This window comes from Thermobia domestica, chromosome 5, assembly GCF_964235325.1.
Source record: "Thermobia domestica chromosome 5, izTheDome1.hap1.1, whole genome shotgun sequence".
In the NCBI taxonomy this organism is placed as follows: Eukaryota; Metazoa; Arthropoda; class Insecta; order Zygentoma; family Lepismatidae; genus Thermobia; species Thermobia domestica.
In genome coordinates this window covers 33,638,311-33,657,207 of record NC_137458.1, presented here as the reverse complement: position 1 = coordinate 33,657,207, position 18,897 = coordinate 33,638,311, and the positions used below count along the sequence as shown (strand labels likewise).

Genomic DNA, 18,897 nt, shown 5'->3' with positions numbered 1-18,897 from the left:
CGCTTACGGAAATTTATATGTCAAATTTAATCTCCTTGATTACAGAAATCTATATGATAACCTATTGGAGGCAAAATAGTTTAATTCCCTTTACCTTTCACATAACGTACGATTTTCTTATATAAAATTGCTTTCTTTTTTTTTTGCTTTTGCAACAATAGAAGTTTCCTGTTCAAATTCCACGTTTCAGAGATACATTAACATTACCGTAAATTTGAGTGTCACTTTCACTCTTCCAAATAATCGGGGGCCGCGGTGGTTCAGTGGGAGAGCGTTCGCCTCTAGTGCTTAAAGTCCCAGGTTCGATCCCTGCCCCCGCTAATGAACCTTGTGGTGGACAAACACCGTGTGCATGGGTTTTCTCGGCTTTTCCCGTTTCCACCCACTTTCTTCATTCCACCATTTCATTCATCTCTCTGTATCACCGTCTCTTTTAGCCTCGCCGTCATAACCACGGGGCGTAAAACTCAAAGCTTTCAGTTTCATTTCTTCCATATAATCGTAAGTATTGCCCGCTTTCCTCTTCCTCGAGCTAAATTTTGGACAGCACTGAAATATTTGTTTCTTTTATTTTTAATTAAGACTATATAACGAACTTCACGTCTAAAACAAATCCTTACGTTAAACATTCTCTGAATAAATAACGCGAACTCTTAATATTATTGAAATTACTTTCTTGTCCTCTTTAAAGGTGGAATTTTTGTACACGTTAAAATGCGTATTTAATTATTTTTATTTAAAATTTATATACGGAATTTTGTATCTCCAACTTAAGCAAATCCTTCCAAAGGGCACCTTCTCAATAAAGAAAAATAAACTTGGATATTATACTAATAACCCTCCAAAATGCTGAAAGCTTTTGTCATATTGTTTGTATTTAAGAGTGTATATACCGAATTTTACATTCTAACTTAAGCAAATCCAAACAGATCGTAAACAAACAAACAAACAAACAAACAAACAAAAATTATTATACAAATATTCCCTCTTCCCCTTTAGAAGCGGAATTTTCGAAAATACTGAAAGGTGTTTTCACTTATTATTAACAAGATGTTATATGCCAAATTTCACATCTTCAGTTTCAGCGAATTCTCACATAGGAAGTGTTGTAGAAAGGAAAAATTGGAAGTTCTAGAATTGATCCTACTTTTCGATGTTCTATAATTAAATCCAGCTTTCCTTTTCAGGAGCAGAATTTTCTAAAATGCTGATATATTTGTTCCCTTATTTTTTATATAAAAATGTATAGACCGAAATGCTCATCTCTGCCATAAACGAATTCATACATTTGTAAATTTGTGAACAAATAAAGGGAAATTTCAATATTAGAGCAATTAAACCCTTTCGCTCTTCAGGAGCGAAATTTTCAAAAACATTCAAAATGTATTCCCTTTTTTGAATTTAAGAGTTTATAAATCGATTTTACATCTTCAAATTAAGACATTTGAATATCATCGACTATTAAGAAATTTTCAGATTTAGAAAAGAAATAAATTAGTTCTGATATAAAATAACTGCTACTTCCCTTTTTTCTTTTTAATCAATATTTCTGTTTAGTTATCCCAGTGTTCCCAGTTATGGTCAATACGATTGTAAATACTCTCCATCCAGATGGTCGCTGGGAAACACACATACGATTGTTAACGCTATTACGCGGGATAAATTTATCTTATGAAATTAAACACGAACTGTACCTTTTCGAAACTGTATATATACAGGGTGACTAGTAATTCGATGAATTCTTTGCAAGGGGATATTCTACAAGTTGTTAGAAACATCTTCACCTATATGAACATGGGTCGCAAATCAATAATTTCTGAGTAATTTTCACATGTGTGATTTCTTTGCAACTTGCGGGCTAAAAAGAGGAGCACTGGAAAATTTTACCGCGACCCCGGTATATAAATTTTTGATAGTGGCGTGGTGTGTGAGAAGAATTCTATTCATTAGAACTTCTTGCACATTTTTGGTCCAATCTTTGTGTTTCTACAAAATGTTAAGTTGGAATTAGATTATTAAAGTTACTGCTGGAATTGCAGATTGTGAACATGAACTTGAAGTGATGTCACATGAAGGATTATCTCACATTGATGGCTAATAATTTGTGTTGAGCTTGTAGCTGCTTACTTGTCTTCGGAAGATCCAGTAACTTCTTTCGAAGAAAGTCTGAAAGGGATGGTGTTTTGCAAGTATGTAGGCCTACGTAATAATTTATTTCGGAAGGGATACAAATTGTATATGAGGATACAATATATATGAATTTGTAAATTCACGCCTAAAATTAGGTTCATTTACATAACATTCGTGAATTCGGAGGTTCCAAGTCCCCAGTACCAACTCCCTGCTTATGTCCTCGGTACTTCGTGCAATATTTCATGTACGGAGCAGTAAAGGACATGATGTATAAATACCTGTAGTTTGAATATTGCACTGATTAGAAACCTTTAGTATGGGATTCGTGTACACAGTTTATAGAAGTATTGTTTTTACAGAAGCTGTTCAGGCTACTCCACTCTGTGTTTATAAGTTCGTTCCATTTGCCTAGTTCAATTACAGTCCTAACTTTTTCTCCAATGTCTACAATAATGCTGCTCAATATGCAAGCAAGCACAGTAGTTTGTGAAAATGCTCAGATGAAGAATATTTTTATGATTGCTATGAAGAAGTAGTGGTTTTTGAGGTAGTCTCCCTTCGCAAAAGTAATGGCGCTACAGTAAAATGTAACAGATCTACAAGCTTTTCGCCTATGCAGATTATTGGTAAAAGATTTTGCCTCATTTAATCACAAAAGGAAATAACAATACTCTCGCAGATGGTATTGTGATGGCATTGCAATTCCTGTGCAATTGAAAGATATCAAAGGTTGAAAAAAAGAAGTAATATTTCTATCTATATTTACAAGAATGATAAAAATTATAACATGCATCCATTCTAAATCTCAAAGAATAAGCAAGAAAAGCATGGAAATTTATTATATGTAAAAGGCGCGAAAATATAATCATTTTGTTGGATAAAGGATTTGTGAAGAACAAAACAAGGAAAAGCTACACTTTAGTCAGAGATGCTTAACAAAACATTTTATGAGAAGAAATTGCGAAAACTTGAACTATATTGTGAGGAACTGTTAGAATAGAACTTCCAAAATCATATGGTAATCAAATACAATTTTAAAAATATCATAGGTAATCAAGAGTCCCATTTTTTTATGCTAAGTTTGAATGTTTGAAATGTAAAATGAAAGTAGAGCATAATTGTACTAAAACTACAAAATATCAAAATTATCTTCAAGGTATTTTGTTTCTTATATTAAGTATTGAAATGGAGATTATAAAAGCGCTGTTTGTTATATTGGTTTAGATGTTGTGGAAGTTAGAATGTTCCAGAAAAAAGCAATAGAAATGAAGAAGATATTTGATAAAAATGAAATTAATCTACTTATCAAAGAAAAAGTAGGAATTTATAACAGCTCGAGTATTTATAGTATATATGAGAAAAAATTCAATGATTTACCGCTAGTAGTTGAAAACGAAATAAACATATTGAAGAAAAAACTAAAATTATCCAAGGTTAAAGGTATTTGAAAGATAAGTTAAAAGAATAAATAGGTGGGCTAAGAAAATATTTCCATAAGTAAGTAAGGCAAAGTAAGAGTTCGTGATCATTTAACTGGAAAGCTTAGACGTGCAGTTCACATTTATTGTAATTTGGACTATAAAAATCCAAATTTTGTTCCAGTGTAAATTGATATTTGAGTGGTTGTGATGCTCATCAGTTTCTTAAAGAACTTGTTTACGATAACAATGAGACAAAATGAATTTCGAAATAATGAAAAATAATATATAACGTACTCAAAATATATAAAAAATTGTAAACAGAATGGAATTTATTTAAGATTTCTACATCACTTTATGTTGAAGAATTTAGCAGAATTATCTAGTAATTTAAACCCAGAACAATTTCGAGAAACAAGAATTTATTCAAATGATCTACTTGATCTACTTACTACTTGAAGAGATTATCCATTTGATAATGTTGATTCATTAGAAAGAAGAGAAGAATTCCTTGTATTACTCAGAGACAAATTCAAAAGCAGATTGACAGGGGAAAAATTTGTGTTGCACGCCATAATCATCATATAAAATCTGTAAAGAATTCAACTCTATAAAAGCTAAGAGATTATATTGAGCATTATAACAAAACAGATATTCTTCAAAGGAAACGTATTTAGCAGGTAGATTTGAAAATTCTAGAAAAATTTGTTTAAAGACACATGGATTAGATCCTGCCAAGTATTAAGCTGCTTCTGGCTGATTGTAGGATTCAATACTAAAAATGATTAAAATTAGTTTAGAAATGTTAACTGATTATAGTAAGATACCAATGATAGAAGAGGTATCACAATAGAAATCTGACAATATAGTAAAAGATAGTTAAAATCAAATAACAAACGCATGGAGAATTACAAATTAGAAAACTGTTTAACATATTTTGCACATTTTGACGCAAATAATTTGTTTGGCTGGGCTTTGAGTCAAATGTCTTTAAAAGGAGATTTGAAAAGAATTGAAACTTACATAGATCTAATGAATATTCCAGAGGATTGTGAAACGGGTTTGTATATTACAAGTGATTTAGAATATCCAAATCATTTACATAATCAACATATTGATTTACCATTAGCACCAGATAACATGTGTCCTCCAGAATCGAAACAATCAACATAATTAAGAACACTTTATATTAGAGAAAGGTATGTTATTGACGGTTGAAACAGAATAAGATTAAGGAAGATTCATACAGTATTAGAGCTTAAACAATCGGATTATTTAAAGAAATATATTGATTTAAATACGGATATAAGAACAGAATCTAAGAATAAATTCGAAGTAGAATTTTACAAATTTATGAATAATAGTGTCTCTGTAAAATGATCAAAAACATTAGGAAGAGACATTGTATTATGTTAGAATGTGGTCCAAAGAAAGCAGAGAAATTCACAGCGAAACGAAATTGATTACAGAGCAATATTTACTGAAGATTTGTGTGCGATATGTATGAGGTAATAATAATTAACATTTAGCAAACCGATATATGTGGGTATGAGTGCCCTAGAATTAATAAAACTATTAATGTATTAATTTCATTATAATGTTATGAAACCTAAATACGAGAATAGTATAGATTCATATTACATGGATACTGATAGTTTTACATACGAAGTTAATACAGATGATTCTTATGAAGACAGAAAAGGAATGATTCATCATTTTGATATAAGCTAATATGAAAAAAATCAGAAATATGGTATACCAATGGTAAACAAAAAGTATTAGGATGAAAACAATGATGAAGAATGAAGATGTAAACAAGGGTAAAATAATGACCGAATTTGTTGGACTAAAACGAAAGACGTATTCTTTTAAAGTAGAGAATGAAGGAGAGAAAAATGTACGGGAAAATCAAAGTGTGTAGTAGGAAGAGAGTTAAAATTTCATGATTATGAGAAAACTCATTCTAGAATGTAAAACAAACGTCATTAGAAGTTACAAGCTTGATTTAGATTGTAGCGTTGATAATATATATATATATATATATATATATATATATATATATATATATATATATATATATATATATATATATATATATATTGTAGCGGTTTACGAATTTAAGATTTTATTTTGGTGATGGAAACTAAGATTTATTGGAATTAAAATTGAAGTGATAATGTAATGTTATGTCATATGAACACGTGCATTTGTTTGTTTACGTAAATGGTTGTGTTGTCACTGAAATAATAGCGAGACGTTAAATCGTCAGATTGTTTGTTTTGTTTTGTTTTGAAAAGATGAAATCGAAATTTGTAATGTCATCAATGTGCAATCTCCTTTGTTAACATTGACACAATTTGAATGTGGCACAACTTTCAGATCTGCAACGATTGTTAGTCTGGAAATTTGATCACGATGTAATACGGGTTGAAACCAATGTTTCACCAATAGCTGAGGTAAATACAAATGAACGACGTAGCGAATTCCATTGTCTGGAATTGTGAACAAAAACTCCTTGTTGGAGAGGATCTGGATCAGAAGTGGATCAGACGAATCAGATACACATGAGAAGAGAATTAGCAGCCTAGCAGTGGTCTGAGATCCATCACGACCACAAGTAGATCAAGGGTGATCTACTCTCCGTCCGACATCCAACCATAGTCCACTAGTAATGGTAGGCTTCTTAGTTGGTATTCCATTGGAGACTACATACAGCCAACAATCCTGTCCAGGAGATCCAGAGCTGAGGAGTACAAACCATCTATCCAGACACTCATCGTATAAATTAGGTATGTGTGCCTCAGCTATGTGCGTGTTGATCGTGATACAATTTCTAGCCGTTTACGATTTGTGATCTGATTTGTTATGCGACATTCACACCAAACATACACACAGACATTATGACATCATTTAGACCAATACATTTATTAAACGAATCATAGAGTTTGTTATAATTTCCTGTCACTTAACGTTAACCTACTCATTCTGGATAATGAGTAGCAGCAACTTCTGAACGTCACTCTTTGATCATCCCCATGCTTTTAGGGCACGACGTTAGGAGGTTGTTAATATATATATATATATAAATACATTTCACAAAATAATCCTAGTGAGAAAGCATTTATAGAGTGAATACTATTAATAAAAACTTTATAAGAACTTTATAGTGTTTAACTATAAAGAACTTACATCTAAAACTATAGTATGCTGTAAACATCCTAGCTGGAGATTAATACGGGACAGAGTAGAAATCTAATTATGAATACAGTACAACCCCTCAAATCCGAACTAATTGGGGCTCGAACCTGTTCGGATTTCGGGGGGTTCGGATTACCCGGGAAATAATATTACGTACTTATTTCGTCACTGAATTTATAATCTTCAACAGTTAAAGATAACTGACTTCAAGTGAAAAATCAGTGTTTGTTTAATCTTGTGTTGCAATTTTTCGTGTGAATCGTAATCCAGTTAACCTAAAATGATTTCATTGTTTTGGATGTTTTGAAATGCGTAAGTAGACGTAAACTATTGCCTATTTTATCTAAACTTAACTGTATTTTATAACGTTTTGAATAAGCATTAAATCTAAACATGTTAAAACCTTTAAAAAAACTAAATTTGTGTGATTAAATCTATTTTTTTCATTTTCTAGCTGTAGTTATTTTTTCCCTGAGAACGTGTTCGGATTTGCCGGGTTTTCGGATTTCCGGGGTTCGGATTTGAGGGGTTGTACTGTAGTTTTAGATGTAAGTTCTGATTAATAATATTCTCTCTATAAATCCTTTCTCAGTAGGATTATTTTGTGAGATGTGCTTTAATTGTGAAATTTATATATAAAAATCTGGTCAGAATGAAACTATACTAGAATCCCCATTTATAGACTTCTAATATCTATTCGTAAGAAGAAGAATGGAATGAAATTATCTATAAGTTTCATCGTACCTTTACACCGAATGTTCCTCTGGTTTGAACACCTATAACTTTAACTTTGAAATAAGGATTTGCTTTGTACGGATATATAAACACCAACCAAGTTCCATGTCATGCTATATGTTCTTGTTAGACTCATTTATATTGTTAAACACTCTTCTGTCTGGTCAAAAACTTTTCAATTCATTATTATGAATATTTTTAATTTTATCAATTTATTACAGAGAAAGTCTATTTTTAAAACACAGTTGTAGTTGATTCCAATAAATCAATCAAGTACCCATCCCTCATCTGTAGTTTTTATTTTAATTTCATTAATCTTATATCGTGTTACAGGAAAAGATAAAAGATAACAACGTTTGCACACAATTCTATGCTTAAACTTTGATTCTATTGAAAATTATTCTATAACTTCGTTTCTCTGTAAATATACGCACTAATTTTAAAAGTATTCCTTCAGACAAATTATAATGGACATTAATTATGGTGAAAGGATGAAATTTTGGCAATTTGTCGTCGATACGTAATTTATTCTTTTCAAACTTTCCGTGCTCAAATCGAGGAACAACGACCATATTTCTACGGTTGTTACATCTTCGTTTCCTGTTTCCATTTGTACTGTTTCTCAAACAATTTTCTGATAGTATGATGCTTGTAGATTGAGATTCTAAATAGTCGTTAAGATCTTTCATGATGTACTGGACTTCCCAAACAACAATTTTTCTATCAAATTAAACAAAAAATATTCTTCTCTAATGTGTGGGATCAAGTATGTACTATAAAAACCGACCAAATGTATATTTCACTCCGTAGTATTATTATCTGATTCATAGTGAAATATTTTCATTAATACTGAATTTTTACAAGTCAAATTAAAAACCGCACTCATAATTTATTATATAACAAACGAATGAAATCAATTGCCTAAAAGCATTCCAAGGGAAAAAGTAATAAAATAAATCGAAGACATCATTCTAAAAGTAGAATAGAATTTAGAAAAGAAAATATTATGATTTGTTAAGTATGCTTGTTTCAGGTTAATCACTTAATCAGTATTTATCTCCAGAACTCGTTTTATTAATGCAGTTATTCCTGTCATTGTTTATTCAGTTATTACATATTTTTAGCCACAGGAAGTGCAGTAGTAACTTATTTATAATTTAAATTAAATGTTAGCAAGAACGAAGATGAATGTAAATCTATTTTAAAGGTATTAACTAATTACAATAACAATTAAAATGTAATAACATTAAATGCACATATGGATAATGAGTATTGGAAAGATATATTGAAGAATTAAAACAAACAAATAAAACTATTTCTCTATAATAAAATAGAAATCTTAAAAACAGTGTTATTTACGATTGTAGATGATTACAGAAAAAACCTCCCAAAATGGACCATTATTACCTGATGGTATATAGTGTCTTGTTACAGTTCCACCTGGATGTTGCAAAACTTTCTTCTTATTTAAATTTGTAATAAAATCAGACTAGATAAAGAAGAAATTACTTATATATATATATATATATATATATATATATATATATCGAAACTGAATCAATTTAATTAACAACTTCTAACGATTTCAAGATTTTAAGAAACAGAATTCAATTTAAAGATCAAATAGCAAGACTTTCTTCAGTAATGATTCAATTGTACCAGTAGTTAAATGTGAAAATGAATTTTTGCGTTTAATAATTTTGTATTAAAATCAAAACGTTAGAAATTATTTTACAACAGGAATACAATTTTTTACGTTATTTTTACTTTGCACAAACAGCCATTCAAAAGTGCCAAAAAGAATTACTCAAGAGATGATGTTAAATCCTTAGTATGTTCCGTGAAGGAGATTTAAACCTTAAACATATGTATAATGAGTTTATAGGAGAACCTGTGTTATGAAAATGTAAACAGTCATGTTTTACTTGCTGGAGAGATGATTATGGTTTTATAGCGATTGATATAAGAACATAAAATAAACAATATAATGTATAGAAAGAAGATTAAGAACTTTATAAACATTTAACGAAATGATAGAAACCGCAGTCAAGAATTGAAATACTCAACATATGATTGATATTTTTGTGGTAATTTCCATTAAAATATAATAAACGTTTTAACGTCTAAACATCCACATACAACGCCCAAGTCCAACATTGAAACGCTAGTGTATAATATCAACATGCGACAATTAAATTTACAACGTTCAACATGTTATGTTCAGCGTTCAACATCTAAGGGTAAAAAATCTGGTGTTCAGCTTATAACATCCAATATTTAATGTTATAACATCTCTTGTATAACAAATAGATGAAAAAGAAATTGACACTAATAATAATTGAAGGAGTTATTTATTGAAGGCTTTAAAACATGGAATTAAGACATACAAAGAATATCTCATAAGCACAAGAGGCAACAACAGACCGCAATAGATGCTATTCACGTTTTAGGAAATAACATTAAAGAAGTAATAGAACGATACAAAAATCTCTTAACAGATCTTGTTCCTGTCGTATAAAAATATATCTTACCCAAACACTATAAGAAACAACATATGACGAAGGTTATTTAAATATGTAAAAACTCCCCCTCAAAAAGCTTTTCACCAATGGAGAGGCTCTCCAATCTCTGAAGAAATAGGAAATTTAGAATCTACACTTTCAATTTGTAAAAAAAGATCAATACAAACGCGAATAATTACATCAACAAAAGTAAGAACGTGATTATACTTTTAATTTAAAGGGATTCAAGCAAACATTTATAATTATACTAATAGGAAAAAAGAAGAAACGCATTGAAAGTAAAACAGATCTTAGTTAACGTACAGCATTTACAGAATCAAGTGGTTTAATGTAGTTATTAGCATAAAAATGAGCCACGAGAATGAACATGAATTTGAAACTGCCTCAAAAGAAGATAAAAATCTATACGAAATAATGTTACCCCCGAACTTAATACACTGAAGTAATTATCCGAGTAAAAGTGTTAAATTAAGTTATGGGCTTAAATATGAGAAATAAAATAAACATATTTGAGATGAAATATAAAATGTACGAAAATAAATCATATTGCCAGGACAAGGGAAACTCAGTGAAGGAATACAATAATAAACAGCATTCTCGAAAGAATATATTTCAATGGATGATATTAGTAAATTAAGATAGGATAATTGTTATTGATGGAGAGAAATTTGATAAAAGATGGTAATTACAATTTTCGTAATAAGAAAGTGGGTATAATGGATATTATTAATTATGCCTTATGGGGATTTGCAAGGAAAATAAATTAAAAAACAATGAAAAATATTTGAAAGACAAAATATTATTAGATGGAAATAAACAAAATGTCTACAAAAGCTTATAAATTTAATCCCCAAAAATAAAGTAAAAATTTTCCATATATTTTATAGAAAAATCATAAGTAATAACATATAAAGCTTCGTATAGAGACAAATTGGTCCAAAAATCTCGAAATCATTCAATTTAATACATCAGAAAAATAGCCCTGTATTTTTACCGTGTGCGTGTATGTATTTTTTGAAATAAAACGTTAAAATGGGTGTAGCCCACATTAACCTCTTGATTCAGCGCTAAAATGTACGTTCTCAGATGTACGAGACTTAATTCTTCGTTAACTCTTTAATAATTTCTTTTGCGATATTTTTGTAAAATGTGTAGATATAATTTTTGCATATGAAATACTTCAAAGTGAGGATGCTCCGAACCAGTATTAATAAACCTACTTGTAAACTACCTATATGGTTCAACTAGTGAGGTAATTAAATATATATTTTATGATCAGTTGAGGCCATGGTCAAGGACACAACTATCATATGAATTAAATTTTGAATGTACATACTTTTCAATGTGGAAGTCGGTGAGTTATTTGTGAGAGGACAAGAGAAAAGGAGAAAGATAACTTGAGGGTTGGGATGACTGAGAGATACGGCGATCACTTAAATGTGATAGATTCAGTGCATACTGGAACTCTTTAATTTTCTCAGGATCAATTTTCCTGTTGCTAACAACTGTTGACGCGCCCCTTTTGACATGGAATCAAGATAGCATTTCTATAATATAAATTTATAATGTGGCATCTCATTTTAACTTTGAAGTAATTATTGTAGAAACCGACAAGGAGATAAACAGTTCTAGTTCCATAAATCTGCGACACATTGACATGTTTCGTTGTTAATATCCAAATCCACTGACATTTAGTCGTCCACAGACGAACATTCCCCGAATATTTTTTGGATGCTAGTTTTCCACATTTGCCGAGTACTTCCTGAATATTCATTAACTGTCCAAACTGACCAACTGGAAACGCATTCCGAAAATTTAGTTTTATTATTCAAAGAATATTGAAAGCGTATTATTGCAGTACCTGGCATTTTCCACTCATAGTTTCACAAAGAATTAAACGAAACCGTACCAAAACATAATTCATTTAATTTGGTTTCTGGTTCCATGATCAGAACTAATATGTAAAAATGTATTTGGTTTTGTTCTAACAGCACCGAATGAAACCTTCTCTTTTCGTTCTGGTACTAGAACCTAAAATACTTTGATTTTCGGTTCGGGGAACAGAATTAATATGTCTAAATGTGTTTGAGTCCTATTCCCAGAACATATCCTAATTCAGAACCTTTATTTAGGTTTCGGTACTGAGACCCAAATTGTTGTTGTCGTTTCCGGGAAGAGGACCAATATGGAGAAATATATTTCTGTTCTATTCTCAAATCAGAACATATTAAATCTTTTAATATTAATTATTACCATTAACAACTGTACTCAAAACTTTCATCTGTTTAACTATAGAAACACTTGATTTCTATACACATAAAATTCTAAAGCAGGAGCTTTTTACTTACAAATGCTGCGTTAGTTCGTCCGTGGCCTGAACATTCGGCATAATACCGCTCACCTATAGTATAATATGGAAGTTCAGGGGAGTTACGAATTTTAACTTTTCTAGATTTGTTTTTAAAATTAGTTTCAGTCAGCACGGGATTTCCTACAAAAAGAAAATAATTCATGTTATGTATTTTATTACAATAATAATGTAAATAGGCTGTTAAATGAGAATAATATAACAATTTCAACAATGCTTTCAATTTTCTTTAAGAGCAAAAATATTTTTTAATATTATATATATATATAAATCCTTCACGCATGTCATTTTCTTCATCTCAATGTGATACATCGATTGACAAATGCCCTATCTTCGAACAATATCATAAAAGAGCAAAAAATAAAAATTTATACATTTGCATCAAACAGTAATTTACAGCAATATATGATTGTAAAAATATGTAAATAAGTTTCGGAGATATAGCGTATAGTATGTAGTATTTAGAAACAATGGATAACAATATAATATATATATGTAAAATTTCCCTGAACAGTTGATATATTATTTTTATTATTCTATTGTTCGCTTGTTTCTGTTCCACTAGAGAAGAAACACCTCCTCCAGTTCCTTTCCAGGTGGCAACGTACCAAGAACTGACGAAACGTTGCCACGTTGGACCGCAATGGATATACGTTGGAATAAGAAGGATGCTGAACGAACATCTCCAGAAACGATAGATATGCGTCTGCCTACCTCTCTGATAAAATCAAGGCTTCTAGAGCCCCATGCTCCACTGGTCTCGATAGCTATTGGAGCAAATATAAATTTATCGAGGAGATTATTGTATTTCCTTTCCTTTTCTGTCTCTCTACGTCTAGCAACTTCTCCAGCATTCACAACGGTCAACGGCAGGCTTGAATGGGCGAATGTGTCCGAACATGTAAAATCCCATACTAGAGATTTGCCTCTCTTCCAAGGTATTAATGTCATGCCATCAGGCCGTTTACCATCGGAACGACAGCAGCCTGACGGTTCACGAATCGAAGGAATTCCTGCCGTCGTGAGGGCTCGCAAAATAATTCATGTTAAATTAAAGCATATACTAACTTAATATAACAAACACGCAACTTATTTTTCTTTATCTAATACTAAGTTTCGCAAGCTTATGTCCACGAAGGACGATTTTGTTATAGCGCTGTTAGATCGTTAAAGAAAGTTAGGACAACGACTTTCAGCAAAGTTACTTCAAAATTCCTTTGAATTTGGTATTTTTCTAATTGCCTCTTCAGCTGAATCAATATAGTTAAACGTGTTTTTATTATTCTACTATATATTATGCTTACTCAATATGGTGATCAAAGTTGAGACTTCCAGGTGGTCAGAAGTGTTTCTTTTTTACTTCCGAGACGCAATCAACCCCGAAATTGGTATGTGCAAACAGTACATGTTACATACAAATTATTCTAGGTGATTTTCTCATTCGTTATAATATGACAAATTCTTAGCACCGAGAAATTCCTTAGAACAGTTTTATAGTTTGTTCGTATGACGAAAAGTTAGATTTCATAGGAAATATTTCAAAGCAATGATTTTGCAATTAAGTAGATACAATATGTCCTTTTGAAACTATTTGTAGTTATGGTGTTCTACAATGAATGCAGCTTCCAAACTTGTCTCCTGGGATGTGAGACAAAAAAAAAAAAAAAAAAAAAAAAAAAACTTGTCGATGTTATTGCAAAGTTCATGTATTCTTATTGTATATGCACACAGATAAACGCACTTAATATAGTATGTAATGTAGTTTTTTAGTTGTCGTAATATTAAACAATATGTTATATTCTTTGTCTCCTTCTCAGTCTGTAAGTTGATAATAGTAGCACAGTAGTAATTACGTGACCTGAGGATAACTTTTTGTCCCTGGGTCCCTGCCTCAGGAGTCATGGTCCCTGGCCCGGGGTCAATGACCTAGGGGTACTTTGGACCACCCCCTCTAGATTTTGGCAGGGGTACCATGACCCACCCTCTAAATTTTGGCAGGGGTACATAGGACCACCCCTTTAAATTTTGGAAATTGCCAAATCTAAAAATTTGGTATGGTAGCCTAGGACAATAGTATGTACCTCTATCAGTATTGGGTGTTTATGTCGTTCTCTTTTATGGGTAAAAAATTGCCAAAAATTCAAATTTCGGGGGTTTTTGACCTAATTTATCCCCTTTGATGAGGTATTATTACCCTATATGGTTATATGGGCGTATACAGGGGTCCATTACCTTTTATAAGACATGGGTATGTTAATGCACCCCTTGAAAAATTTGGGAGGGGTACTTTGGCCCACCCCTTAAATTTTGGAAATTGACCAATTTAAACATTTGATATTATAGTACTGGATCCTAACATGTATTATGATAAATTTGGGTGGTCCACCTCGTTCCGTTCTAGGGGTACAAAATTGCCAAAATATAAACGTAAGCAATACGTTGTACCTCGTGTTTGTTTTTCTGGCCCAATTTATTTCCTTGGGTGAGGTCCTATTACCTTATATGGTTATATGGTTGTGTATAGGGGTCTTATGAAAGGGAATGGACCCCATATCTTATGAAAGGGAATGGACCCCTATACATGACCATATAACTATATAGGATAATAACACCTCATCAAAGGGGATAAAATCGACCAAAAACCAAGCACGTGGTATAACGTATTGCTTACGTTTATATTTTGGCAATTTTGTACCCCTAGAAGGGAACGAGGTGGACCACCCAAATTTATCATAATACATGTTAGGGTCCAGTACTATAATACCAAATGTTTAAATTGGTCAATTTCCAAAATTTAAGGGATGAACCAAGGTACCCCTCCCAAATTTTTCAAGGGGTGCATTAATATACCCATGTCTTATGAAAGGTAATGGACCCCTTTATACGCCCATATAACCATATAGGGTAATAATACCTCATCAAAGGGGATAAATTAAGTCAAAAACCCCCGAAAATGGAATTTTTGGCAGTTTTTTACCCATGAAAGGGAACGACATAAATACCCAATAATGATAGAGGTACATACTATTGTCCTAGGCTACCATACCAAATTTTTAGATTTGGCAATTTCCAAAATTTAAAGGAGTGGTCCTATGTACCCCTGCCAAAATCTAGAGGGGGTGGTCCAAAGTACCCCTAGGTCATTGATCCCGGGCCAGGGATCATGGGTCCTGAGGCAGGGACCCAGGGGCCAAAAGTTATCCTCAGGTCACGCAATTCTACTCACACTTGCCCTGAAATCCACGTGTTCGCAGTTCTTCTAAAGAAGAATGACAAACAAAACGAAGCTAGTCACACAGACACCAATTAACAAGAAAAAGTATTGCTGTTGTGAAAAGTCGCAAAATCAGTGTAATACACTACGCGTAAGACTGGCTAAAGAAAACTGACATGGAGACGAGAAAGTTCATAAAAAAAAACTTCCATAAAAACTTTCAGGTCTAAGAATTGACACTACAAGACTGCACCCCTTAACGCCAATTTGCATTAAAATTTCTACAGAATGCCATACAATCAAACAGTGTCTATCACTGGGACTAGCAACGTTTTACGAAATTACCATGGTTGTTTAGTCAGTCTGTTGAATCATGTTGGGCGGAAAATTGTACATTCTTAGTATATAATTTAGAACATTTGGAGCGTACTACTGCATGACAATGAGGCAGATATCCTGTTTAACGTGGAGTAGTGCGTATTTTGCCAGAAATAGATCTAAAATGGGGATCACGGAAAAAGGGAATGAATGTTTCATGGGAAATTTTAGTGACTTGTTTCACTAGAATTGCTGAACGTGGCATTGAAGGAGCACCTATTCGAAAGGAAAATGAATCGCTACTGTTACAGATTCAAGAAGTGTATATCATAGTAGCCGAAATGAGGTACCACAATTTGCACCAGATTATCGAGCTGAAATTGTTCATGGAATAAACATATGTAAAGATAAATTTGTTTAAGGCGCACTCCATGCATTTATGTCAGTAGGTCTTATGGTTATTGAATCAGCTTTACTGTTACTGCGACTTGTTCTTAATCACCATCGAGAAGTGTGAGTTCCTTTGTGTCTGCCCACGTCGGGAATGCTACATTCCAAGATATCAGATTTACCTCATCTCCCCATGCAGTTTATATTTACCCTTTTAACTGTAAGTGTTACGGACGCAAATGCTCGGAAATTATCCCATCGAAAGGGAGAGAACACAGATGGATCTTTTAAGAGTTATGGCTGGAAGTTACCACCCCCTTCAATAACAGAATTATGCATTACTGTTTCTAATTCAGTTATTTGTAAATATGAAGATGAGTGGCCCTTGCGGTTGAGCAGAGTTATTAATTGTATACTGCTTGTGAGATATCTGACTGTTATACCTAGGAACATCTGTTTCGACATCAAACATAATACACTTGAAACCGTTGAACAAATATCTTGCGCCAAAAATTTGGCGACACGGGTTTTCCGAAGACTTGGGCCTGTATTACTTGCAGCTAAAAGTATAGATATAAACTAAATAAGTAGATGACGTAACTATAAGCTCTTGGAATGTAGTAATATTGCCTTGGGTAGCCACGAAAGAACTGACGCTTATCAATGGTGATTAAAAACTGCTCGCAGTAGCAATAAATCTGCTGTGTTAACCGAAACACTTAGTGACATACCTACAACGATTCCTTCTTCAACGAATTTCTATTTAGGTCTGTTTCTTGTACAAACCACTTCACCTCGACGACCTGGCAAAATAACAGAATGCTTTAGCAACTTCTTTTTGGAACCACACATTATGCATTCCTGGGTCTTCTTCTTGAACATACATAAGATATAATTTGACATTTCTACATTGTCCTCCTTAATTATGTGCGCTGTACATATGTACAAATCACCATAAAAGCTTTTTCATGTGCCATTTAAGCATTTGTTTGAATTTTGATTTTCACTGGCATGTGCATCAATTCTAGTGACACATGTCACCAAAGAATCCGAAGGAACATCCTTTCCGTTTTTTTCGTGATCTTTATTTTAGCTGTTTCTAGCAAAATACACACTGCTCCTCATTAATTATTATGTCTCCTACATACTGTCGTGCAGCAGTAAGCTTTAAATATGGTAAAATATCCACAAAGAGTGTACAATCTTCCGCCCAACATGATTCAGCAGACTAACTTAGCAATCGTGATAATTTTGTAAGTCTCAGCTATAGACTGTGTTTGATTGTGTCGTATTATGTACGAATTTGAATGAAAATTGATGTCAAGTGGTGCATTTTTTAGTACCGTTTTCTTGCAGCAGTTCTTTTTACCTGAATGTTTTTAGTGAAGTCTTTTTCGATGAAATGTCTTGTCTTCATGCCAGTTTTCTTTTATGCGTAGTGTATTACACATATTTTGCGATTTTTCACAACAACAATACCTTTTCTTGTTGCAATTGTTATCTGTCTGACTGGCTTCTTTTTGTTTGTTATTCTTCTTCAGAAGAACTGCGAACACGTGGATTTCAGGGCGAATGTGCTACTATTATTAACCTACAGACTGACAGGAACAAAAAACTATAAGATTGTTTAGTGTTACGGAAAATTAAAAAAAATACATATTACATACTATTTGAAGTGTGATTATCTGTGTGCATATACAATAAGGATACATACACTTTGGAATAACTTGAAGAGTGTTTTGATAGGTTCACATATCAGGAGACCCGTTTGAAAGTTGTATTCATTGTAGAACACCAGAACAAGTATTTTCAAAAGAACATAATGTAACCGGACAACAGTAAAGTTATTACTTTAAAACATTTTTTATTTTACCATGAACCAAAACACACCTTAAAACTTTCTTGGATGATTTCTCAGTACTGGAAATTTTTCATAATATAACAATTGAGAAAATCACCTAGAATAATTTGTACCACTTGTTTTCGATAAAAGAAATAAAGCGGAACATTCGTACAGAGTCATACTCGTACTTCCGTGAAAATCGATTATTATGAACTCTGTGAAGACTATAAAATATATTTTCCTTTGCTGTTATTTGATAGATCAAGATGAAATTTTCAGTTTATGTTGAATATAAAATAGGACACATAAGTACATTTTATTATTACTTAGTTAGTAGTGTTGCCACGTAATAACTAAAAGAATCGCGAGAAGGAGTTGTTTAGCAAAATTTTCTTAAATATCCCTCAATTATTTTTCCTTTGTACACAGAATTTCCCCGTTCATTACATAAACTAAAAGCCTACACTCTTACAGATCAATCGAGGTATAACTTGTTCTAGTGTTGTACTGAGGGACGGAACATTGACAAATAATGTCATACTCGTATTTCCATTAAAATCGATTATTATGTATGCTGTAAAAACAATAAAAAATATATTTCCTCTACTGCTATTTGATGGATCAAAATGCACTTTTGAGTTTAAGTTGAACACAAAATAGGATACATAAATACGCTTTATTATACATCCAATTTGCAGTGTTGCCACGTAATAAATAAAATAATCTCAGGAAGGACATTTTTAGGGAAATTTTCTTAA

At 32.2% G+C, this 18,897-nt stretch overlaps 1 protein-coding gene across 1 annotated transcript in view; it reads right to left on the bottom strand.

Moving 5' to 3' along the window:
- LOC145685844 (uncharacterized) overlaps positions 1-18,897 on the bottom strand; it is a 112,393-nt gene that overhangs the window by 79,770 nt on the left and 13,726 nt on the right. Inside the window, exon 2 of the mRNA XM_081758466.1 lies at positions 12,355-12,497. Coding sequence (XP_081614592.1) covers positions 12,355-12,497 — 143 coding nt within the window. The remainder of the gene's footprint in view (positions 1-12,354; positions 12,498-18,897) is intronic.